Source organism: Uloborus diversus, chromosome 9, assembly GCF_026930045.1.
Source record: "Uloborus diversus isolate 005 chromosome 9, Udiv.v.3.1, whole genome shotgun sequence".
Classification (NCBI taxonomy): domain Eukaryota; kingdom Metazoa; phylum Arthropoda; class Arachnida; order Araneae; family Uloboridae; genus Uloborus; species Uloborus diversus.
The window spans coordinates 129,748,871-129,775,978 of record NC_072739.1 but is presented as its reverse complement, the minus strand read 5'-3'; the positions used below and the strand labels follow the sequence as shown (position 1 = coordinate 129,775,978).

Sequence of the window (27,108 nt, the reverse complement as noted above, 5' to 3'; positions counted from 1 at the left end):
AATTAATTTTCAAAGTCTAGTTGATATTCTGACCCACGTAGAAAGAAATGAGAATTCAAGAAGCATTACTAAACGTCAAACATTAATGCAAAGTACGTAGTTCGTAGTTCTAAGCAGCCATTTTCACGATGTTGAATTCGATATTTATCAATTCTTGATAAAACTAAATAATTGTGGCCTGACAAGAATAACAATTAATGCTAGAAAATTTAATATGACATTACAAATTATTACCAAAAGAAGATGATACTTCTTTGCTTTGCTTTGCTTTGGCTAGCGCTTGTTTTCCATTTGTAGCTGAGTTATTTCTCTCGAATTCCCGAATCGGTTAATTTAAAAATTTTCTGTTTCGATTTTTCTAATTTCTGAGTTACGATTTAATTGTGTCATGTTATGCAAATCATCAACAAAATTCTCACGGATATATGGTGGTAGTTTTCTTTTCAGTTGATTGACAATTATTTCTTTTTACTTATCGAATTCTGTAATCTTACTACCATTTTATTCCACTCATGATAAAAATTGAAAATGGTTTAACTAAAAACGCGAAATCTCGCCAAGGCTACTTTGCTCGCACAATGCCAAAATTATAACCCTAAACAAATTTGGCGATACCTTTCAGCTGAGAATAAAAGGAATAAAGTAAATTCTTTCTCGGTTATTCATTTTGTTCTACGATAATATATTCAAGAAAATATTTTGCATACTGTCCATTCCAACTAAATGCTGCTGTAAAATATGGTAAGTTTAATTAATTTAAGATTAAAAAAACTCCCATATTCTTACAAATTCATACAAAACAATAAAATTTTTTACCTTGTAGAACGTTATCCAAGTTTGTTAATCCAGAATTTTCGCTTTCACCTATTATTAAGGAAATAATGAAAACTAACATTATTTTGAGGAGCTCGAGAATACTACTAAGGGACGAATTAATTTCTGTAGCTGAAAGCAAACTAAGACACATCGATTGCGTTAATAAATACTCAGAACAAACTGCCTGTGTTTACGTCAACAGACACACATGGAACGCAATGTGGCAAAGTTTTAGTTGCATTCGCAGTTTTATAAATCACCGCAAGGTAGCGTATTCGAGCGCTGGAGTTCCGAATTAACTGATCCAACTAAGTTCTTCAGATTAAATTCCTCATTTTTCTTCTATTTACAGCTATACAAAAATTTAACCAAAAATGTTGAATTTATTTTTATCTGTAAGTAAGATGTTATTCCAAAATGTCTTGAGCTTCTTGTCATTGGTTTTGGGACAGAAAGCATAAGCTATAGGTTTTTCGCACAAACAGAAAACTTTCTGCCGGAAGAGCTTCCACTTAATTCAGCTAATCAGAGAACTTGGCGATCAATTTCAGGTGAAAATCAAACTTAAAAATTTTCATTAAATTCTGCAGAAACTTTTACAGCACTCAAATGTGTATTTCTCATAAAATTTTTAACTGTAAATCTCCGATCATGCTTTGTTGACTTTGCCGGTTGACCTTTTCTTACCTTGTTTTCGATCCGATTCTTTCCTTTACAAATACAATACAATACAATACAAAAGTGACGACCAGCAACAGGCTCTGGGCCCAGCTAGACTGGTCCTAGTCAATTTACAATCCCCAGTGAAGATCAATGGGCCTCTTAAAACTATCTACTCCCTTGCTCATTACCACCTCTTCCGGTAAACTGTTCCAAGGTTCCACTACCCTGCTAAAATAATAATTTTTCTTAATGTCCAGGTTAGCCTGAGATTTAAATAGCTTAAAACAATGACCCCTTGTCCTGTTTTCAGTGCTAAACTTCAGCCCCGTAACATCTTTCATTTTAATAAATTTAAACAACCGAATCATGTTCCCTCGGTCTCTTCTTTGCTCAAGACTACATTTTTAGCCTTCTAAGCCTGGAATCATAGTCTAAATGAGAAAGTCCATTTATTAGCCTTGTAGCCTTTGAACCCTTTCCAATACATTAATGTCTTTCTTAAAATAAAGAGACCAAAACTGAACAGCATACTCCAAATGAGGTCTTACCAAACTTCTATATAAGGGCAGAAGAACTTCTTTAGATTTGTTTGAAATAGCTCTATTGATAAATCCAAGCATCTTATTGGCCTTGTTACTAGCAATGCTGCACTGTTGGCTAAACTTTAAATCCTGACTTATTAAGACCCCCAGATCAGTAACTTTGTCTGCCTGACTAATGACTGAACCTCGCAAATAATAACTTGTACACTTATTTCCATGCCCTAATGTAGCACTTGACATTTCCCAACATTAACAGCCATACCCCATTTATCAGCCCACTCTGTAATATGATCTAGATCCTCTTGCAGCTGTTTTGCCTGTTCTTCATTTTCTACAGTCCCCATAACTTTGACATCATCAGCAAAACAATTCATGTTCCCAGAAATATTTTTATGAATATTGTTCATAAAAACAATGAACAAAACAGGCCCTAACACTGATCCATGAGGAACCCCGCTTAAAACCTCACTCCAATTAGAATAATTTCCCCTTACAACTACCCTTTGTTTCCTTCCGGTCAGCCAGTTTTTTACCCAAGTGAAAGTTTTCCCTTCTATGTAAGTTCTTTAAAGTAGTTTACCAAGCATTTCCCTATAGAATGGTATAAATTAACTAATTTCGAGACATTTCAAACCAACTTACCACTACTGTGAGGTAAAAAAATCAAATTTCAAATTGTGTTTGTTGTTTTTCACGAATACCAGCCATTTAAAAATATTAAGCAGAATATTAGGGACTGAATAAACAAAAAATGAAAGCCAAATCACTTTACAATGAAAATGCAATGCAAAAATAATAAAAAAAACGGCATGTAATGATTTTAATGATGCATTTGTTCGAAAATATTTCAGTGTACGATGACTTTTGTGGCATATTATTCCTCTGTCTCTTCGTTTTTTGACAAATTTCAAAAATAAAATAAGGCAATATTTTGAGAAAACTACTGGGTTTTATTTAGAATGGCATTGGAATGGTGCGAAAAAAAATTTGACTTCATATTCGAATTCAGTTTCGCGTTATTTCGGTTTTACTTCAAAATTTCAAGGTGTACGAACACTTTTAGGAGCCACTGTAGTTACACATAACTAATTATAAAACAACCTTTGGATAAAAACTAGGTAAACTGGTTTGATTACTGAAGTTGAAATTTTGGTCACCTTCAGGTAATGGGATCCTGAAGAAAGAGCTATAGCTTTAAATACAGAAAGCGTCATGAGGATAATGAAGTAATTAATTTCCATACCTGCCATCAATTTGCTCAGGATTCCCACAGCAGGAATCACTAAGGAGCTTCCAAGCTGCCATAATGAGAAATTTTGAATTTTATTCGAGGGAGGAAGGGGCCATCTTGTGATTTGTTCACCCCCAGGCATGCTTATTGCTTTCAGTTACATTACTAGATATGCTAAATATTACAAAACTTCTTCATTACGCAAATACGTAAACAAAAAAGAAACCAACTGAACTCTCTCGTCTCGAGTTGAAGGAACAGAAATCTGGTCCAATTGAAGAAAAAAATCCAAAGTAGTCTTCTTTAAATCTTATTGAACAAAATCTAAAGAATATAAAATATTAACGAGTTTCAACTGTTTAATCGTCCAGTTTACATTTTAAAAACCCTATTTCAATGAATAAAAGTTAGGGGGGAAAAAACAGAAAATAGTTGTGCATGTATTTATACTAAAATGGCAACAACACTGGAACAAGCTCCCTCTCCCCCTCCCCCCATTAATGCTTTTTTTTATAGAAAAATTCAAAATATATATTACTTATTAAACTTTAAAGTTTCTTAAGCAAAAAATTAAATGCCTGTTTTAAAGGTGAAAGAGCATACAGCCTCACATTTGAAATATTTTTTTTGCTTAAATTAAATTAAGCTCAGCCAAAACAATAAATGAGACGGATAGTAGCAGACGATAATTTTAATGAGCAAAATAAATAGCCGCATTCTCTGACGCAAGAAAACTTCTTAAAAAAGAATCTCGGTATGTATTGGCATAAATCGTTATCATTCGTGTTAAAAATCAATGCTTCATGCTGTTAATTATCTTTTGTCATAAAACTGAAAACATGTATCAAAAACGTGGATCTGTTTGCTGTATGCTATCATTTTATTTTAAACTTTTCATTACCATGCACCTAAGAAATATCTGCAATTTTGCTCGCTATTTTGTTCATAAATTAACTTTATTGCAATTGCATCAAAAGTGTTTTTTGAAATTTAAGAAGTTAATTTTATGAAATCAAATTAATTTAATCACTAAAGAACACCGAAAGTGTTCCCCTGTGTACTGGTTCATTTCGAATTTTTCCAAATGAGTCCTAGTGGAGAATTCCATCTGAGTTGCACAAAAAAAAAGGGCCAAAACTACTCTTATTTACATGTAAATAAATACCTTAGTTTCCCAAAACCCGGGGGGGGGGGGGGATCAATTCCTGATCTTTAATTTTTTGTGCTGAAGCAAAAACTTGAATCTCCCGCCCTTGCGCATCTTCCTTCAAATTTTAAAATCAAAGTACAATGAAAAAGACTCGGAAATAGGGTGAATTTGCTCCCTCCCAATAAGCTCCCCCCCCCCTCGGGCGGCTAGTGCTCTACCTTGCTCCCTCTAGATCCGGCATTTGGGGCAATTGCACTAGCGCCAACTCCATGGGACTTGGGCTCCCCCAATAATTTGTGTCTGTGTGTTTTAGAGGAAGTGGCCAATGCTTTACTTCTTTTTAATTGAGGAGTGTCAGTGGCAATTGTGAAGCTCTAACAAATTTCTATGCCTTTATGAAATTTCTGATGTGGCAAAGGCCCTATTTAATTTTTCTAAAAGAGGTTCTTTACACTTGGACTTAAGTATATAAGAGGACTGCTATGACAGTACGTTGCATCAAATATGAGTTGGGTGAAATACAAAAGTTTTAGATTTATAACCACACGCAGTAGGTAAATGTCCACTGCATGGCTCGCCACAAAATACAGCTGTAAAAAGGTCCTTTAAGACAAGTGACATTTTGTAATTGAACCAGAAAATTTGCATTCAAATTTTAGATCCTTATACCTTGAAACTGCCATGTCACATATGGCTGGTTCATGCAAATTGCACACATCAGAAAATAGGATATAAAATAATGTTTTCAAGGTATCAAAATCCGAAAAATTTTCGGGGGAAGCTGTTTTTTGTAGGGTGTTCCGTACGCCCTTGACCCCTCCTCGATAACTTCCGGCCCCCTCGATAATTTTTGCGAGTCGGCGCCCCTGGGCAATTGACTCACACTGACCACCTAAATGACTGACCCAGGGCCGGATTTGGAAGTGTGGAGGCCCCGGGGCAACGAAGGAGTGGAGGCCCCTAATCAGGGTTCGAAAAGATCATCATATTTTCGAAAATATCCGATATTTTGATATACATGTATATATCTGATATTTCCGACCCGTGAAAGTTAGGATATTTTGTAAAAATTTTATTGTGGGGGCCCCTTTGGGGCAGTAGCCCCACCTGCTCTCCCCTAAATCCGGTCCTAGACTGACCTGCCAATGTGTAATTTATTTAAGCCAAAAGAAGATATTCATATTAAGTGAAGATTAAAAGCATATTTAGTAAGCCATTTGTGTCAAGTTATTTGATTTGTTTCTATAATTTAATTTTTCTTACTTTAACTTATATTTGTCAGGATACCATTCCCTGATTGATTTTTCTAATGAGCAAAAATTTTAAAATTACTTAAAAGAATGAAATAAAGTAACTTTGTGTCTGTACAAAAGTCAAATAGATATTTTAAACTTATGTTGCTTCTCTGAGTTGGGCTGATGCTCTGTGAAACTGTGCATTTGTTGTAGTTCATAAGAGACATTTACAGTTTTTGTTCAAGACACATTTATTTTGTTTTTGATATTGGTGACATTCTGGCTTAAGTAACGATGCTTAGGTTAAAATGAAGAACTATTTGGGTATTTGTGTGTAAATTTATGTACCTAACTTACAAAGCTTTTAATATTCAATTGTTAACTCGACTGAAATGTTTCATAATGAGAAAAAAAAATGAAATTCAAAAGGAGACAAAAATGCAATATCACCAGGGGTCTGGCCAGAGGATATTTGGGTCCATTAACGGACCCTTCACAAAAATCCGATCAACCGAAACGGACCTTTCACAAAATCCCGATCAAACAAAACGGACCTTTCACAAAATCCCGATCAAACAAAACGGACCTTTAACAAAATCCCGATCAAACAGAACGGACCCTTCACAAAATTCTGATAAACAAGATCGGATCTTTCACAAATTGTTTATTGAAAGAGCAAATCTGAAAGCAAAATAACGCATATTTCTGTGTATAAACCAATAATTGTTGGAACCTTTTTTTAAGTCAAATTAGAGGGATCAACTTATACAAAATCGGCTAATTTTGAAAAGAAAAAAAAATCGACACTCTTGCGATGCTCCTGCAAGCAATAAATAATTGCTACTGCCAAATAAATATAATGGTTGTTTGTTTTATCACAGCTAATTAGCAGCGGTGTTGTTGTAAACTTTTCTGAAAAGGCATTGGTAAGCACTTTTCTCCACTCATGATTTAATAAACATTAATAATATATATCTGCAAAATGAACTCAAAACTGCAAAGGGATATTAAGGGTGAGGAAAAAATTTGATCGCTTCAGATAGGGTTACCAACTTCAAAATTATCACCACTTAGCATCTGGCGTTGAACCTTTATAAGGACTTGATTAGAAAATATTCTCATCATTTTGCCAGCTTGTCAATATTTGCGTTTTTACGGTGCAGTGCGATGTTTAATTGTTATTTTGGGAGAAAATTATATGGGTTTTGATTTTTCGATGTTAACAAGGATGATTAACTTTAAATAAACTCTTTTAATTACCGTTTTTTTTTTCTTTAGATGTCTACATTTTGAAAAATGCAATATTTTAACATCCGATATGAGAATCATATTTTGTTCTTTTTTCAAGCTAACTTCGCTTTATAGTCCGTGGAGTTTGTGACAAAAATACCCAAAACATTTCACTTCCGGATACCAGTCTGAAATTTTGCACAGTGCTTATGTACATATCTAAGAACAAAAATCCGTCGGGAGGCATTTGATCAGAGATCATGAACCCCCTGTGATGACGTCATCAAAATGGCAGCCTTATTCAGAAAAGTACGTTCTTTTAACTGCTTAGAACTCTATTATGGATCTTAATATTGCAATATTAAAGTATGTCATTTAAAAGCGCTTTAAAAGAGCTATTCAATAGTGATTAACTTTTTTTCCTATCACAAATAGTTTAAGAGTTATTACAATTAACGTCATCAAAATGGCCGCCTGGAAAGGTAAGTACGTACGTTTAACTGCTTAGAATTACATTACAGATCTTTATATTGTGATATGAATGTGCATCATCTGAAAGAGCTTTAAAAGAGCTATTTAACAGAGATTGATTTTTCCTCCTAAGAAAAGTGGTTTTAGAGTTATTAAAATTTCCGTCATCAAAATGGCCGTCGTAAAAATGTGAAAAGTTTCGTTTAACTGCTCATAACACCACTAGAAATCATTCTTCAGTAAAAAATAGGTACACTAAATAAAAGCTCTTAAATAAACTAAAAAATTAGCAATTTGTTCTCCCCCCTCCCCTTAATAAACAGTTTTAAAAATTTCACTGCAATAACGTAACTACATGAGCGGGAGGGGAGGCGGGGGGGAGAACCATTCTCATTGAACTGTTTCAACTGCTCTGCCGCATCTCACCCGCACTAAAACTTTTCATTAAAAATTCCTTACCGGATTAAATACACATATGTATTGTCACATAATAATTCACTTCTCCTGCAAGTGCGAACGTCTGCAGTCTAGCAGCAAGAATCAGAACGACTACTCGATTTTTTTTTCCCACCAACAAGCTGTTACTTTGGATTGCAGTCCACCTAGCTCGTTTCTTTCCAGTTCTGCTGTTCTGAGCAATAATTAATTCCATAGTGATATGTTTATTATTCAGATATAAGTTTCATCTGCAATAGGTACATGGTTTGAAGGAAGTGAATGAACTGAACTCCTAGTAGAAGCTCATGTAACAACATCGGGAAGAGCAGAAAGAACACTAAAAGTTCGCATGGGAAGAGAAGTCGGTATGCTCCCGATTTTGCAGTAACCACTCTCCAAGTTCTGTTAGAGAAAGTGTATCAAAATCGAAAAGATATAGACAAAACATTTACAGACTGGGTTAAGCGAAGATCAGAAGAATCGCCCCAGTTTAAGTACTGGAAGATCACCATGGAGCTAGAATGTATACTTTTAAATCTGGTGTGCACTATTCGTCAAGGAAATTTCTCATATTTAATTGTCACTCTTGAAAACATATGTCCATGAATGTTTGCTCTTGATCATACAAATTATGCCCAATGGCCTTCAGTATTTCTGTACAATTTGAAGCAGTTACCAGACATGCATCCAGCTATTTTTCAGGAGTTTATAGGGAAAATATATCAGGCTCCAAAACTGAGAGGAAATTTTCCAGGATGGCACACGACCATTTGCATGAGCAAAACAACAAATTAATTTGAAAATCATTAACTAATCTACCACGTTTAAGTCATGAGGCGTCATTAATACAATGGATGGTTGCTGGACCGGAAGTTGTGCGCATGATTGGGGAGTTCGAAGAAAATCAGAGCCTGAAGTCTGACGTCACTACTGAAAAGCTAGATACTAGATTACATGAAGATACTAGAAGCTTTTGTATTCGGTATGAAACTTATGTTTCCAGCCTAGTTGAAACATTTGAAGAACACGAGAATCCGGGAATCCTTTCGAAAATGACGAATTAACTATAGTAAACAGCAACAAAATTATTCTCTCGGAAAAAAGTGCCATTTTTGTGATGTCAGTGCAAGCAAATTCAATACATTTGTAGAAGATCGCTTAGTGTTAAGAAAATTATCCATACATGATGTTATTAAAAGAAACAATCTCCTCTTGATTGGCAGAAAAATATTTCTGTTCAGTCCAAAGACAAGCAAAACATTTTTGATTTGAGGAGGGGCAGCTCTCTTTTTGCTAAGATATATATTGCCTGCCAAGCAATTCAAATGGATGTAAAAGAATTTTTTCTCGTGAAAACATCTCTTGTCCACCTTCTATATCCAACCTTGGCAAATATAGGAAATCAAGAAAAAAGTCCGACGTAGTTTCTTGTATCGTCCAATCAACTGCACTGGTTTTGACGGCTATTCCGGAACCAAATTGTTCATTGATGGGGCTGCACCGATTCACATGCTTGTTCCTCAGTCTACTCGAACTGTCCAACAATACTGCGATCAGATTGTGAAGCCATACATATTAATGAGACTATAAAGCGTTCATAGGGTAGATTTAGTTTTTGACCGGTATTCAAAAGGAAGTTTGAAAAGCGACACGAGACAATTGAGAGGATCTGGATCAAAAATAAGTATTAAATCCAATGTCTTGATATCAAAGTCATTTGCTAAATTTCTTGCAAAAGATAAAAATAAAGTGGAGCTTTTCGAATTTTTGGCAGAAAATCTCGTGAAGATGGATCTACCAGATGGGAAGCAGGTTGTATGCTCCTACAAAGACACTGTAATTGCTTCAGTCAAGAACAATCTTGAAACCATGTCTCCCATATCCCACGAAGAAGCCGATGCGAGGCTATTCCGTTATGTGCAGCATGCAATAGAATACTCGGGTCATGCAAAGATTACCGTGAAAACTGTTGACAGTGATGATGTAGTGATTGCTATGTTCTGAGTTCCAAAACTGCAAGAGCTATGGGTGGAGTATGGAAGTGAAAAATATCTGCGGTATCTTCCCATCCACGTTTTGCACCGTAAAATTCCACAATAAGGTGTTCCAGATCTTCTGCCTTTTTCCCATGCCTTTACATGAGCACACAGTGTCTAGTTTTTCCAGCATTGGTAAAACTAGGTACTGCATAGAAAATGTGGATGGCAATTAGAGGTGTTGACAAAGTTTTTTTGTACTATAATAAAATACCGAGAGCATCAATGAAAATGATGAGCATTTGCTACTCATCGCTTCAATTTTTATTCAGCGCTTCGTAGTCCTGACATATCATTCATCAAGTTCACCGTATAATGAGGCTAGGAGTATTTTCTTCACCCAGCAAAACAGACCAGTTGATTGTATTCCACCATCTAGCAACGCTTTTTCGCATCACCTTAAGAGAGCAATATTGCACTGTTACTATGGACAAAAGTTTCAGCTCTTGGCTCCATATCAGCGGGGATGGAAAAAAATCGGTGAAGAGTTTGAACCTCTTTGGTATGCCCACCCCGAAATAACAATGGAGAAATTACAGGAACTTATATCATGCAAGTGCAAAGAGATGTCTACACGCTGTCGATGCGTCAGAACAGATCTGAATTGTACACTTCTTTGTTGTTGTGAGGGTCAGTGTAGTACGTAAAACGTTCTTTAAAAGCATGTAATTTTCGTCTACTTCTCTTATATGTTTTAAATGTAAGCATTTTAACAAAATTGCTTTATTATATGATAGCATTAATGATTAAGTTCTCGATCCATTTGGGGCGGTGACTTTGATTATCACTTTTTTTTGCCTTTCTTTCATTCAATATAAAAGTAAAATACTAACAAAAAGTGTTAAAACATGAAGTACAAATTTAAATTTAATGAAACTGGAAAGGTTCTTTTTTAATGCAGGTATAACAGTAAAAATTTTACTCCACTATCGCAGAATACAGGAAATTCATTGTTTTCCTATCAATTTTCACATTGATATTGTAATAATTATGAAACTAGTTGTCTTCTTAACTAAAAATAAAGCTCAACGTTTGTCGGGATATCTGTCCAGATGTCTCTCTGTGACGAGCATAGCACCTAAACTGTTCGGCCTATTTTCACGAAATTTGGCACAGAATTAATTTGTAGCATGGAGGTGTGCACCTCGAAGCGATTTTTCGAAACTTCGATTTTGTTCTTTTTCTATTTCAATGTTAAGAACATTTTACCGAGCAAATTATCATAACGTGGATGAGTAAATTACAAAATTATCATAACGTGGAACCATAACCTAAAAAAAATGTTGAGAAGGGCAGGACCCACCCAGGGCTGTCGTGCAACTGAGGAAGAAAGAAACCGTAAAATGGCCGAGCAAATTAACGTAGCAAATTGCAGAAAAATTCATCATCCATTGTTTGTAAATAAACAGGCGAATCAAATAACCTTTAAAAATTTTCTACTACGAGCAAAGCCATGCGGGTACCGCTAGTAGAAAATAAAACCAAGCACTGTTGGAAAGCTTTTTTAAACGGCTTTCAGGTAATGTACTTGAATTTCACAAAATTATGACCTATTATGTAGTTCTAAGCAGTTAAACCAACGTATTAACCGATACATGGTGGCCATTTTGATGACGTCACCACAGGGGGGTCTTGACCTCCGATCAATTGCCTCCCGGCGTTTTTTTGCTCTCTTATATGAACATAAGTGCTATACAAAATTCCATACTGGTATCCGGAAGTGAAATGTTTTTGCACAAACTCCACCGACTATTATTAGGATGCAAATAAATGAAAAGTCTCTTTATTTCTGTTAGAACTCTCATTTCAAGTTTTTAAAGCAAAATTCCATTTTCTGTTATGAGTCAAAAATTAAAATGCTGAATAGATGGTTTATTTTATTTATTTATTTATTTATTATTATTATTATTTATTTATTTTTTTTTTTTTTTGCGTCAACAGTGTCCACAGATCAGGGTTGGCCGGATTGGACCCAATTGGGTTGGACCCAATGGGTTTTTTTGAAAAAACCCATTTAAAAAAACCCATTATTTAGCCCACTTTTGGGTTTTTTTAAATTTTTTGAGAAGTTTTTTAAAAAAGTAATTAATTTAAATACTTTTACAATTTAAACTTCTATTTTATTTGTTCTTCACCACAGACAATGGACATAAAAAATGAATTTTGAACTTTAATAGTATTTCTTAACTCTTAACGGCATTAAAAATACTTCAAAGATTTAAAAAATATATATTTAACTTTTATCTTTAACTGGTCAATAAATAACTCAAATTATCTTGACTAAGTCCTGTCACGTCTGGTTTTCTCAATATTTGTAGATTGTACAGAGGAAACTACTCTAGCTAAAAGGCTTTCATGTGAATTATTTTCTTCAACCCAACATGTCACAAATTTCGAATTAACAAGTTATATTTTTTTCAGAAATTAACAGGTTTTACAAATGGTCGGACAGAAAACAGAATAGGATGTACAGTATTTTCATTATCTTACAAAAAAGTTTAATATTTCGTAATCTGTACACAGAAATAGAAAAACAAGCAACATAAAATTCAAAGAAATGTCTTGATTAAGCTGGAATTCAGTAAATAGGGATTTAAACTACTTGAGGTTCTACAGTAGTTTTGCATAAAAAAATTAAATACAATAAAGTAAAGTGCAAAAAAAAAAAAAAAAAAATAGTAGTAATTAAAAACGAACAATAGATTTTATCACTCAAGAAGTAATTTTGCCTTAACTGTTGGTAATCATGGAAACTAAAAAATCTGAAACTTCACCATTCTTGGGTTTCGTCGTCTTTCATACTCTTCTTCAGAAAACGCTGATTTTTAACTAGTTTTCCAGCTTTTTTTACCCCAAGACAATTCTTGTGCTTTGTTCATATACTTACGCTACAATATGCTACAAGTACCCTACATTTTCCCTAAAAAAAGACAAAAAAAAACCACATTTCTTTTAAAAAACCCAGCTTTAATAGGGTTTTTTTGGGTTTTATTTAAAAAACCCAAAAAACCCTGGGTCCATGGGCTTTTTTTAAAAAACCCGGGTTTTTGCCAACCCTGCCACAGATATTAATGAAATGTTTATCATAGGACTCTAAAATGCAATTTTAAAATAATTTTATCAAAAATATTTCTTTTACAAGCCGTTTTTATACTTTTGATACCTTCACTTTGAGAATTGGGATCTCTTTGCATCCGCTATGGGAATCCGATTTTTCGAATTTTTGATGATTATTACGCTTTGTTAAGAGGTAAACAATTAAAATATCTTTTTATTTTTGTTAAAATCACGGAATTTATAAGTTTTAAACGAAATTCTGTGCTTTTTAAGAGTGTCTTGGGGGTCAAAAAGTTAAATGCTGAACCCTATTCAGAATTTTATTTTATTTATTTATTTTTTTGTCACAATTATTTTAAATACTGTACAGAAGTATTTCTAGTGGGCAGTTCTCAAAAGGTGGGAGCAAACACAGACCTCAACTTTGAAGCTTCAACACCAAATAACTTTCATTTTAATTAACTCAAAAATTTTTGAGTTAAATTATAATACTGTATAGAGACAAGAATTGACATAAATTATGGAAAAAATGCTCTTTAAATGCCCTTAAAAAAATATTTTCTTTGCTAAAAGGCGCAATTTTGGACATACCAAAACGTTAACTGAGCAAATGTACCATTAAAGAAAAATTTTTTTAAATTATTTCCATTCGTTTCAAAAAAAAATTTAAAGGTATGAATCTTACACTGAATAATTTTTTGTTAATATTTTTTACAAATAACAAAAGTAAAGACAGATTATTCACTTTGTAAACGATTTTAGAAAATAGTAAGTTCGAAATTTGATGCATGTCCAAAATTTACGATCTTTACAATGCTATTTTTTGAGAACTAAGTATATGATGTTTTCATTTTAAAGGTGTTTATCGAGCCTCGGAATCAATTTTTAATTGTTTAAAAGTGTTTTCATAAGCTTTTATGCAGTATCTTAGAAGAAAAATAATTTTTTTTAAACGTACATGTGAGATGTCCAAATGGCGTTACGATCTTGACGGCGATAATTCTGTCCATTTATTCATAATTTTTGATGATCTACTGTCTTCTAACCTCAATGAAAAACGTTATTATAATGTTATCTTCTTTAATCCATTGGTATTCTGCATAATTAATATGTTACACATTGAACAATACATAAATTACAGTAGAAACATGGCTGCTTATGATCGAACCGAAAGCCATTTTGCGCTAAAATCGCCAAGCAAACCTCCGTTGGCGACAACACAGTATACGATAAGAAAGGTTACCAGAGGGGAATTCCAATTTGACAAATGTAGTTTATCGTCAGCTGTACCAGTTTTGGCGACTTTATCACCTGCGTTAGCATTTTTTTTTTTTTTCCGCTTTTATTATTTTAGAATTCTTTTTCTCTTCTTTCTTTTGGAAACATAATTTAACGATCTCCAAATAGAAATACGAATTTCTTTCTTCAATAATTTTTTTAGACATCATTTTAATTCTTATGACATTAGAAAAAATATTCATTATTAAAACTGATGTCACTTTTTACAATTGTATTATTTTTAATTTGAAGCTTTTTTTTAACCTTGCATCAATTTCTTCAAAATCATTCCAAAACTTTATTAAATGTAAGGATCAGCATGTATAGCCATTCAAGTATTTCATTATTAATATCCTCTTTATTATTAAATTGCAAAATTTAAAAAGTAGTAAATAAAATTTTCATTGGAAAAGTTAAAAATCAGATTAACAATTGTCAAAAATGGTGAAACTTACGTTATGATGATGTCCAAAATCCGTTACCTACAGGAAAACAATGTCCAAAATCTGTTACCTACAGATTGCTGATTTAATTTGCTAATTAACAATTTTTACAAATACCTGCTGTCTTTTCATGTTCATATATTGTGTTCTAGGTATGCATACTATAGAATAAAATCAAAATTGATGTCAAATTCGAAAATTTTTGAAATTGCTCAAAGTTAACTTTTTTGTTCCCACCTTTTGAGAACTGCCCTAGTATAATTTAGCATAATGTAAAATGGTAGATAAATATTGATACATGAGAGAGCGATGCCCCCCCCCCCCCACTCCAAATATCAGAAAAACACTCCAGAATGACTTTCTCGACATAAAAGAGGAAAACACTCAACTTTAAGTTTAATTGATGCAGTTTGTGCCATCTCTAAATTCTAAAATTTCATTTTAACAAATTTTTTTTGAGAAATTATTTGATTTTTCACAAAATTAATTCATTTTTCACAAAATTATTTGATTTTTCACAAAAAACGGACCCTGTGAAAAATCCTGGACAGACCCCTGATCACTATCAAAACTTCAATAAACCTTAATGAATAATTTATGATAATTGTCAGTATAGATGTTTTAAATTAAAATAAGTGACTGGACTTTATTTGTTACAGAATATGTATCCTTATCTCGCAAAATCTCAAGACTTATATTCCACCAATCCTATGTAAGTTATTTCATATTAATTTAAGTATACCTACAATTTAAAATCTCTCTGTGGATTGTAATCTGTTATCAATAGCTTTAGAAAACTCAAAATTATTTAAGACTGCTATTGCAACAGAAATCAGATGAAATGTAATGCATTTTTTTAAATCAAAAATATAATTAATTACAGCACTATGGTATGGTAAAGGATCAAATTAGCGTATACTTTTTTAAAAAAAAAAAAAGACACTATTGTAGTCAATGGAAGTTGCCCAGGATAGAGTCCCTCCACTTTTTTCTTTTGTGTCTTCCCATCCTTCCTTTTTTAAAAGTTCCATGTCTTTTAAATTTCAATAATATAGCATATGATCCTATCATCTCGTAATATAACAGGACTTGTTGTTTCTTCTAGCAGTTAAGGTGCTTTAACATTCAATAAATATGTTACGTAAGTGTTATGTAAGTACCAGTTAATTAATAACAAAAGATTATTTCTAATTTCCTGTGAAGAAAAGCATAATACAGTCAAACCCTGATATCTCGAACCTCCTTATCTCAAAACCTTTGATATCTAAATAAAAAAAAAAAAAATCCCCTGCATTTTTCATGAAAACGTCGATGCAATTTCCTCCGTTATCTCGAAATTTATTTTTCCAAATTTTCACTCAGAAGCAAGTTTTAACTGAAGTTTTCCCTTGGCAATTTTTGTAGTAGAACCAGTTCCGAAGACTTTTACTTGTAGTTTTTCACCCTTTTCTTGGAAATTTTAAGAATAGGGGATTCAGGCGAGATAAGAGAGAAGTGTGGGTATGAGGGTCCTTGTTATATCTTTGTTTTCTCCCGAGTTTAGAGTCATTCTGCTTTTCTTAGGAACACGTTGCCCCCTTTGAGAACAGAAGGTGGATTTTTCGTCAGTTTTCAAGCGAAAAGCTTTTGAATGTGCTATTGGTTGAAGATGAAATTAGAATGAATTTGTAGGTTAAAAAAGAGTTGACATTGCTGTTTCTTTCAAGCACCTTTCCATTAATTTTCACAATAATAAAAAACCGTCAAGTTATTGGGAAAGACTATCATGAAAGAAATTATTGAAAAGTGAAAAATAGGAAATCCGCTTATTCCGAAGCAGCTAACAATCCAGTTTGATAATTTCTAGTTTCCAGTCAAAAAATTGAATACTAGATCTTGTTACATCGAAACAGGGATGTAAATAAATTTCAAATCTAATTAAATGTTGAAGAATGTCTTGTTAATTGTTACACAAAGTGGTCGCATAGTACATAGATAAATATATACATAATAATGTACATGTAAATAATTGAAAACTACTGAAGTAATTTTTTCAAAACCTTGATAACTCTATCTCAATTTTTTTTCCTTTCTCAGAGATCCAAGGTATCAAGATTGTACTGTAAGTATTCTATTAGGAAAGTACTATCTGTTTCATGCCTGCACCATAACATTTTTTTTAAAAAAATCAATGACATTACATAATTTCATTTATTCTTCAAAATGATATTAGGATTTAAGTAGAAATTAGTTTTTTTGTGCGCTAAGATGGTTTAGGATTTTCTACTAAAAAGATATGTGATCACTAGAAAACTAAAACATATTTCTGGACCTTATCAGTTTTGCAGTTAAGAGAGTACTGTTCCTCCTTTTTTTAGAATTTAGAATTTTTTTAGAATGAGAGAAATTATTCTAATTTTGATAGAAAACTGCATGGATATATTATTCAAATTGTTTTTTATGGTGTTTTCCCAATTCCTTCTTTTTCAAATCCTTTCTAAAAATCATAATAATAAATCCTGCTGCATAAACCTGTGAAGCACATTTTGAAAAAGAATTCTTTTCAACAGGTTGGATTCACTATGAGCTTTGTTATTTTTTTAAGCGCTGGAAATGCTGGAACTTGTTTTTCTTTTCAAATATTTTAGCTACAAAGCTTGATTGTTAATTTATCTTTTAAACAGGGATCATTTTTTGGGACCAGAGAGCCAGAAACGTAATAATGCAGAATCTGGTTTCAGTTCTGGCTTCACTTACAATCAAAGTGGAAGCTCAAAAGATGTCTTTTCTTTTTCAAATTCTACTGATGTATTTAGCCAAAGGTCAAAGGATGAGCCAGATTCGCAAGTTCATGTAAGTATATTGCTATCCTTCTTATTTATTTCAAGCAGACTTCAATGTAGTTGTATAATGTCTGATATGCCTAGTTTCCGATTGTTAGGGAATGACTGAAGGTAACTTTTATGTAGTAAACTAGAGGGCTCTGCCCACCTGCTCGCTAACACTCACCAACCCCTGAAGATTGCTTCACAATCTTATTTGATTCGCAAAGATTTAAATCAACAATTAAAAAGAAACAGATTAAAAACACATTATAGCTCCCTTTAGATCAAAAAGCACCCCTTCCCTGTGTTTCAAAATTACTTGTACCAACTTGCAAACCCGTAAGGGCTAAAGGGCTCCTAAGCATAATGCTAAACATAAAGCTCCTAAGCATAAAGGACTAAACGTACAAAACTTCAGTTTTGTACGTTTGAAAAGTCGCTTTCAAATTCGTGGTCTCTAGTAATATATTTTGCTCTTTAGCTCGGGGCTTGAATTGAGTTGAGCCTAAGAGTTTCCGTTAAAATCGAAACCCTTAAAGTTTGTGAATAAGAAGGAAGAAACATGCGAATCAAAAAGACGTAACTGTAGCGAGTGCAGGGCTTAGCTTGCCCTTTATCCACTTTGGTTCGTTGAAAATTTAGTGAACTCGTCTGATTAATTTTGAGATCTTTTATTTATACATTTATTCTCTAATCTATTGTACAATATATACACAAAAATCAGCATAAAGCATAACGCACAACATGAAACAGATCAACCACCGGTCAGAGCCAGCGCACAGCACCGCTGCTCTCTACCAGACCTTTGCTCCTCTGCACCTGAGCACCAGGCTGAAGTAATCGTGCGACCAGGAGAGATGGGTCGAGAAATGTCTCTGTTGGGGTGCCGGACACTACAGTAACTATGGCAAAGCCAAATAAAACATCGATAATTTTAATGGAGATGAGATGATTCTAAATTGATTTTTAACGTCTTGTAACTTTTTTTCCTTTGGAGATAGAAGTTTAGTTTTTCGACCATAAGTCGAGTTCGATCCGGAGTAAAAAAAAGCCGCTCTTTTTAGTGGTGTTAAGAAGAAAACTGTAGGACAATTCCTTCGCTTTTTACTGATAGATTTAATGAAGAAAGTTGTGTTAGCTAAGCCTTAAAAAGTTCGAGCTAAAAACGCAAATAACTCCCGCCATATTTAAGTTACAGCACTGAAACAAATTGCGTAGAACGCGGAAAATTCTAAACTTTCCAACGATACATAGTATTAATGTGTGCAAGTAATTTTTCACCCCTTTAATAGGCAATAGTAAGCAATTTACGCAAAATTTGTGCTTAAAAAATTAATAACAAAAAAACTAATTTGAATTTGAAAGAATAAAATTCCAGGTGCACACCCCCGGGGCTCAAAAAATTTTGTACAAACTTTCAAGGCTGTAGGTGCTATGGGGCCTTTTGGACGCACGTCCGCTACAGACTTCCTTCCAGGATTTCTTTGAAACCTTACTTTTATTTACTATAAAGAGAAAATGTATGATACTCTCAACCTTAGAAATATGGATTTCCCAAAACAGGTAACCTCTAAAAGCCAACAGTTTTGTTTTGTTGCAAAAAGTAATTATACATTAATTAACATTTTTTCTCTTAATCTTTAAACAATAGGTCAAATGTGGAAACACTATTGTCTCTAGACAAAACCTTTATCTTAAGTTTAAAAAAACTCATCAGAAATTGCTTCTCGCTGGGCGAACCAGTGGAGAATATCTGCGATTTTGTGACTCCTTTTCGAAGTAAAACATTATATTTCACATGTAACACAATAAAGAAAGCTTTTAGAGTGTTATAAGGTTGTTGTGGTTCTGAACACTTGAAAATATCTTTATACCCAAAAGTCTCTTGAGCAAAACCGTAGCCTGGGTGTGACATTAGATGACACTGCCTTACCATTTGCTGATAGATAACCCTACCTTGAAATTACATGTAAAATAAGGACAACTTTAGGAATGTCCTCGAACAACCCTCTCACAAACATCGTCAATAATTGTCTGCATAGACATTACTTAGCCTTGTAAAACGGGGGCAAAGTTTCTTTTTTTTTAAGATAACAAAAATTTATTTATTGCTTTCTAAAATTAAATGCTATTTTAGGCTATCTTCAATGCTGCATGCAATATACCGACTGCCCAGTTATCCCATCCAGACACTGCCATTTCGTCCTTGTAATTAACTCATTAGTCTGGAGGCAGAGGTCATATACTATGATGAAACTGCCAGTATGTAGTTCTGCTTTTGCCCTGGCTTAGGGGCAATAACTTACTGCTTATAATACCCAAACTTTGCCTTCAATTTACGAGTTGAAATACACCATGCCTGCAGACTCATTGGTGAGATGAATTTACTCTTTCTACCAGTTTGTTGGTACTCTCAGCTTCAATGAGATGACATCTGCCTCCAGCTTGGTTATTCCCTATTCCAAACTGATGAGTCCACAACAAGGACAAAACTGCAACCTCTGGTAGGATAACTGAGCTATTGATATATTTAATGTAATTTTGCCTTAGCCCTAACTTAGGGGCGGTAACTTACTACTTAATATCTTTGATGCTGTCAAGGGCTCAGGGGGCTCCTTTGGAAATGTGCTGAAGTTGAAATTTAAAAAAAAAAAACAAATTTTTGGCAATCTTTGTAGAAGTTGAGGAAGCGGGAAAGATTCAAGGGCTATCTCTGAAAACTTTTTGAGACTCTGACTTTGAGAGGTGCAATTATGGGTTATCTTTGCTAATGTTAAGAAAGAGAAGGAAACTCTATGTCTAGCAGCTCTCTGGCAAAAAACTTTCAACATTGAAGTCTCACCCTATTTAAAAACACAGTTTACATGCTTAACAATAGAGAGAAAGGTTTACATCCGAAATTATCTTCAAGACTGAAGTAGTTTGGGGTTACCTTTGAAAATCAAGGATTTGGAAGCTTTCCTGCAGACATTTCTAAAAATCAAACTTCTATGCTATATGGTAGTGTAAAAGGAATGGGAAAGGCAGGGAACTCACTTCAGAAATGGTTCTGCGTTTAAGTCTGAAAAATACTATTTTAAACTCTCATTGGAGTCATTCCGTGTCAAATGATGTAGTTGTCCCCAATCGACCATCTGTGATATGGATGAAATTTTATAGAGGTATAGAGATGGCCTTTGAAACTAGTTACTGGAAATATTTTACCTTCCAAGATCCAAATCCTGAGGATCTAGTATCTCCCAAAAAAGTGCTTAAAAATGGCAAATCTGCTTTGTGAGACAAATTTCCATGTTTAGGCTAAGGTTGCACAAACGTTATCGTACTGTTAGCCTGAAATTTTGGGAGCTGAAAGTATGTTTGGCTGAAAATATGTTCTGGTATTTTTATGAATGTGAACTAATTAAAATTTGTATAGCATGCATTTAAACTTGTGAAAAAGTGCAGTGGGGAAAAAATTTCTGTCTGTTGTAACAAATTGGCAGGTTTTGGCTAAATAAAGTTGCAGAAAGTTTTATCAGACTGGAAGTCTGAAATTTTGGGAGCTTAAAGTGCTTTTAATTGTCAATATAGTCCAGTATTTTTAGTTTAAGCGCATTAATTTTTGTATAATACACATTCCAGTTCATGACAAAACACAGTGGGGTAGTTTTTCCTGTATTTTTTGACGTTTAAATTTTGAACAAAATAATTCAAAAGCTGGTTCTTTGTAATTGTATTGCCAAAATACTTGTTTTTAATGTGTTACAGCTGCAGAGCATAAGTAATATTGATTTTGTGAAAAATATTTATGTGAAAGATTATTTGTGAAAGATATTTATGAATTTAGAAAAATAAAATGTCTATTTGACATTTTATTTTTCTAAATTCATAAATTTCAAATTTGCAATTGAATGTAAAACACTAATTAGGAAACCTAAAACTAATCCAGACTAAAATTATTTTAAATTAGTCCCTGCATATCCAAAACAAATCAGTGTTTTGCCTATGAGATTCTGTAGCAACCCTATTTAAAAAGGATTTTTAAAAATATTTATTTCTTTTTTATTGTCTCAGCAGCTTAAATTAATTGCTGACTGTAGGCTGTCATTAAAAAATATATCTTTTATAATAGCTTTTTAATTTTTTTTTCTAGGGTAAAGGAACGAAATTTCAAAATTATATTTCTCAAAATTTGATCCTTGGCTCTCTTAATACTCCTCGAAGTGTATTATCAAACAGAAGTAAATGTGATTATAGTGATCCCTTCTCTGCAAGAGCAAAAAAAGTTCCAGAAGCTTCTCCAGTTGACTCTAATGGTGAAATAATCAAAGAGATAAGGTTTATTTTAATCTGTATTATATTAATTCTTCTTGTTATTTCAGGAAAAAAAAAAAAAAACATGATTGAGCCATTCCATTTCGGATCAAGTAGGGCCCACATGACCATTACCATTCCCCCCCCCCCCAAATTACTGTAATTACAACTAAGGGGCATATGAAATATCCCAAAAAGGATTTTGCAGGAAGGAATTTTTATTCTCCAGTTCTAGCCGATTAAAATTCTGCACAAAATCTGTCATTTTTAAAATTATCAGCAAAACTCTAGATTTGAAAAGGACACTATTTCAAAAGTATTTAAACTATTTGAGTAATTCTTTATCATATAAATAAATAAGGACCTTTGTATCATTTAGACTTCATGTTTGAAAATTTAGTTGGATTTTTTTGATAAAGAAAAAAAAATGTTTTCTGTGGTGAAAAACTTAAAAAAAAAAAAAAAAATCTGTATGATTTTTTTTCCCTTATGAAAACAAGGGGTTTTTACTAAACAGAGATGGTAGTCTAAAGCCCTTGTATGGTACTTTCATAGCATATTTTATTGCAATCCTTTGTTGCATAGAGCCTAGGAAATTAAAATTGAAATTTTCGAAATTTCAAAAATCGACGATTTTTGAGATGAGATTACACAAAAAGCCCATCTTTTAACAATTAAAAATTTGGTTCATTTGAATCTTTTTTAATGTTTAACAAGTGGATATATATCAAATTTTGTGTTTTTACTCGGAAGATATTTTATGATTTTTTTAAAGTAATCTTATTGCCCATGATATGTACATAAAATGAAAATTTTTTTTACTAATAATTTCCTCAATTGAAATTGTGATATACTCATGCCTAATAACTACTATACAATATTATACTTTTTCAGTAACTTTTAAAATCTGAATGACTTAATGACGACCGTCAGACGTTTTGTCCTTTTTGTTAACATGGCACATGAACTTGCATTTTTTGGAGGGGATAACTTTCAATTTATCAAATAAAACTCTGAATTTTACTGACTAATAAAACACAAGCGTGCACGTTCAGTTTTGATCACCTTATCTGAAGAAAGATGTTTCTTTGTTGGAAAGGGTTCAAAGAAGGGCTACTAGGCTAGTAAGGGGCTTTCAGAATTAGATTATGATATCGGCTTAATACAGACCCCGAAGAGTTCCTATTTTTCCTACTTTTTAAAGCTCTCTCCTTATTTTCCTACTTTCTCCTTTTTTTCCTACTTTTTCTTTCTTTAGTGTAGCACTTCTAATTATGCATTGATTCTTATTTTTACAATGCCGCACCGATAATTTTCTTAGTTTCAATTTTCAAAAGAAAAGTAAAAGAAACAAGTGGATCCTGAGCTTTTCATTGACTTGACTACAATAATTTCTGGAAGGAACGCTGTGGCATCTGCGTGTTTAAAAGTTAAATTTTCGTAAGTGACTTTTTTGCCGTTGTAGAGTTTGTGATCGATTTTCTTTTTATCGCCCCGACTTCAATCCTACAGCTTTAACAAATTAATAAAGGAAGAGAATCTGGCACATTCTGATGTAATTATATATTATTTACTTGTCAATTAGAAGCTTTAATTGAAGTAAACGGCCGACTGTTCAAAACGTGCTAGAAAAGCCGAATTTCCTATTCGCCAATTTTTTGTATAGATGATTACAAATGAAATGGAGCTCTATTTAAACAGAAATGCAATGTAAAACTTTAAAAGGAACGTAAGGAAGTAAAAAATGAAAAACCTGTACACTGTACATATTTTATTGATGTTAGTACAAAAAAGATATAAAGATAATAAAGGCAGATAATAGAAATTCCCCAAAACGAACCACTTCAAAAATAATCGCAGAAACTGACTTTTTCCATGCATAAATATGATTATTGTTCAATCTAAATCGTAAACATGATTATCAGGGTTCGCCGATATATATCACGATATATATCTGATATTTATTTTGAAAATATCATGATATTTTTGATATTTATTTTTTCAACTACAGTATTTTCAATATAAAAATTCTGTTAATCATAGTAATATTTTACATTTATTTTTGAAAATAACCAAAAAGTTATGTACTATATTTTTAAGATGTATTAATACATCATTAACATAACAAAGTAATATAGTATTCCTTTTTTATTTTATATTCATAAAATTATTAGTAATGTAACAATTTTAATTCAGATTAAAAGTGTAATTTAATATTAAACATTGGTCAGAAAAAAAGAAAATGTGCTATGGCTGTGCACCAACTAATACATATTTTTTATTCCTCATTCGTATTATAACTGTAAAACTAACTAATAGAAGAAAAGTGAGTAAAAAAGCTAATGCTAAATTAATTCCATTAAAACTAATTAAAATGTCAAATGAAATGATTGAAAATATCGGATATATATCAAAATATCCAATATATATCAAAATATCGGATATTTTCGATATTTTCGAAAATATCATGATATTTTCTTTTCGAACTCTGATGATTATAAAATTTCATTTCCTTTCCTTGCAAAGAGTGTATTTGCAAAAAAAAAAAAAAAAAAAAAAAAAAAAAACACAGCAAAACCTTATATGTGCAAAACGTTCCCGATTTTTGAAGAAAAATCGGAAATCAATTTAAATGCAAGACTTTGTTTTTATTTCTTCCCATTTTTAAAAGTTGTTGGATAGAGCCACAAGCAAATATGTACTGTATTTTTTTTCTTTTTAATGGGTATTTTCTACTCTGATCATGAATATCGAAGAGTTCTTCATCTTTTTTATGTGCTGCGTTAATGGCAGTGCGGCATTTCTGAACATTTAAAATTTTTTGACCGACTCTTTCTCCTTTCGGGGTGCGGCAATTATACCGATGCGGCGTGTCTACTGTAAGTTATTGTACTCAGGGCGCCTGATCAAAGGGAAGTGGAGAAAGAGGTATATGCAGGCATTTGATGCCAGGTACTCCCCCCCCCCCCCCACTCTCAATATCTTGAACAATTTCCGAAAGAATATTTTTGTTGTATGGTGAAGATTGAGAGAAACTACATACCTTCCCTTTAAAATGCACAGAGAAACATGAGTAACTGATCTTTGTCTTTGATAAAAATGTAACGTTTACCATGCATGGATTTTTCCTTTTTTTTCCGTGACAAAATTATGGAACAAGAAAGAGGTAAAAAATCATTAAATTAATAAAACAATATTCGTTTTTATTTCTTGATTAAAATTAAAACTGGTCCTTCATTTTGATTTTTCTCCCGGAGGTAGCTAGCAAAGGATGTATACTGAATGCAACAAAAACCGCACAAACTTGTAAAGTATAGTTAAGCATTAATTTTCCAAAGCCAGGAAGGGGAGAAATTGACCCCACTGGCCCCCATAAATGATGTGCCTGAAACAAAAATTTATGTTGAATGCTAAAAATACACAACATAATACAAACCCTTTAGTTTACTTATTTCGTTATTTATTTAATTTAGTTATTTTATTATAAATTTTATGTCCCATATTTAAGAACAAATTTATTTTATACATGAAATACACCGCCAGCGCAGTCATTTTCAACTGAGGACTGCAGTTTCGTGCTTATTAGCACTCATCAGCCCGCATAGGAATGTGACAGCATTTTCAGTCTTTTTCATTTTTTTTCAAATTCGAGCAGCTGCCCCTGTTTATGCAAGAAAGCATGTCAGCTGCTGATTATTTTTAACTAAAACTAATTTAATGTTTGCTTTGCTTTTTACTTCCTTTTACAAAAAAGGAAGTATGGTATTCGCGAAAAAATTTTCACTCAAAAATTGACCTTAATTTCCATTTTACTCACCCCTGAATGAATATTGAGTTTTTTTTTTCGACTCGACCACACGTGGATAAGTGCCTAAGAACGTATAGACATGTGAAATATCCATAATGATGATTCCCGAGTTAATTACAAGGAATTTTCTCGTGGCGTCTGTATGTACGTAGGTATGTAGGTGCGGATATGCGTATGTGCGTATGTATTTCGCATAACTCAAGAACGGTAAGTCCTAGAAAGTTGAAATTTGGTACGTAGGCTAGTAGCGGGGTCTAGTTGTGCACCTCCCCTTTTGGTTGCATTCGGGTGTTTCTAAAGGGGTCTTTTGCCCTTTTTTTGGGGGGGAAATCATTGTTAATTTTGATATAAACTCAAGTGGTGTTATAATTTGGCGGACACTTGGCGATATATCGCCAGTATTTTGGTCGCCAAGTTTTGTCGCCAATCTGGCGACAAATTTGGCGATTTCTTTTTAAAATCTGGTTTTAATTTGGCCACTGTTGGTGTTATTTAGAGAGTAAACTATTGCATCACATTAAAAATGCCAATAATGGGGAAATTACATTAAATTGGAGTAAAAGGAAGTTATGTGATGCACACATCAGCTCGTTGTATCATAGTTTATGACAAGAGGAGCTTAAAGTGTTAGTATTTTCAAATGATAAATGAATGTTCTGGAAGGAATGTTTTCGTTTTTGACAAAAAAAAAAAAAAAAAAATCTTTAACAAAAATGCTTTTATTGAACCAAAATATGAGTTTTATTATTACTATTATTGTGTTTTTTTTAAATATTATATTGCATTTTATTCTTTCGCAATTAAAATTTTTATTAGTGTATTTTTGAAAAGTTTTTCTTTGTTTGGATTTTGTGTTCATATTTTTGTAATTAATATCTTTGTTTCCACCAGTTTATTTTTCATACTGATGATTGTCAGCTTGTTTCTTTCGTTTTGTTTTTGCGATTCGTTCTTTCATTAAACCCCTTTAATACTTCAAAAATACTGTTAATTTATTTTGGGGATAGTTTTAAATCAAAAATACTGTTAGTTTATTTTACATTAGAAATAAAATTTATGCTAAATCTATTTCCCCTTGACGTGTGTGTAGTCCTATCTCTTCCTATTTTTTTTAACTTTTTTAAGTGAATTTTTTCCTACTTTTCCTACTTTTTTAATTTTTGATTCCTTATTTCCTACTTTTCTCCCTCAAAAAACCACTTGGGGGCCTGCTTAATATGTATAGCCTGGAGCAGAGGAGAGTCAGAGAGACCATGATTCAGTTCTTTAAATTCATCAAAATGAAAGATGTCAATGAGTTCAATTCTTGCACAAGAAGCATGACGAGGGGTCATTGTTTTAAGCTATTCAAATCTCAGGCTAATCTGTAAATTAGGAAAAATTATTTCTTTAGTAGGGTTTTTGAATGTCTTATTAGAGGCTGTAATGAGCAAGGGGGTGAATAGCTTCATGCAGGCCATTGATCTTCATTCGGAACTAATAAACTGACTATGACCAGTCCAGCTGGGGTTAGGACCTGTTGCTGGTCATCACATTTGTATTTACATTACACACATATCTAGGTCAAATGAAAAGAGACATTAGTAGGCATCATTAAAAAAACTAATATTGTA

The 27,108-nt window shown here is 32.9% G+C and overlaps 2 protein-coding genes across 8 annotated transcripts in view; one reads left to right on the top strand and one right to left on the bottom strand.

Moving 5' to 3' along the window:
* The window catches only part of LOC129229404 (tafazzin-like), a 57,395-nt gene extending 53,929 nt beyond the window's left edge, over positions 1-3,466 (bottom strand). For both annotated transcript variants that reach the window (XM_054863703.1, XM_054863704.1), the window contains exon 1: positions 3,265-3,466. In XM_054863703.1, coding sequence (XP_054719678.1) covers positions 3,265-3,394 — 130 coding nt within the window. In that variant the 5' untranslated portion in view covers positions 3,395-3,466. The remainder of the gene's footprint in view (positions 1-3,264) is intronic.
* Positions 3,467-3,758: 292 nt separating this feature from the next.
* Positions 3,759-27,108, top strand: part of LOC129229421 (uncharacterized) — a 43,868-nt gene continuing 20,518 nt past the window's right edge. For 2 of the 6 annotated variants that reach the window (XR_008581097.1, XM_054863722.1), the window contains exons 1-4: positions 3,759-4,006; positions 15,250-15,302; positions 17,254-17,422; positions 21,527-21,711. Coding sequence is in view for 5 of the 6 variants with exons in the window: in XM_054863722.1 (XP_054719697.1) it covers positions 15,253-15,302; positions 17,254-17,422; positions 21,527-21,711 (404 nt within the window). In the remaining variant the exon portion in view is untranslated. Of the gene's footprint in view, positions 4,007-5,161; positions 5,611-6,179; positions 6,564-15,249; positions 15,303-17,253; positions 17,423-21,526; positions 21,712-27,108 lie in introns of those variants that run through there. The other 4 variants (XM_054863723.1, XM_054863724.1, XM_054863725.1 and 1 more) reach the window with 4 other exon arrangements.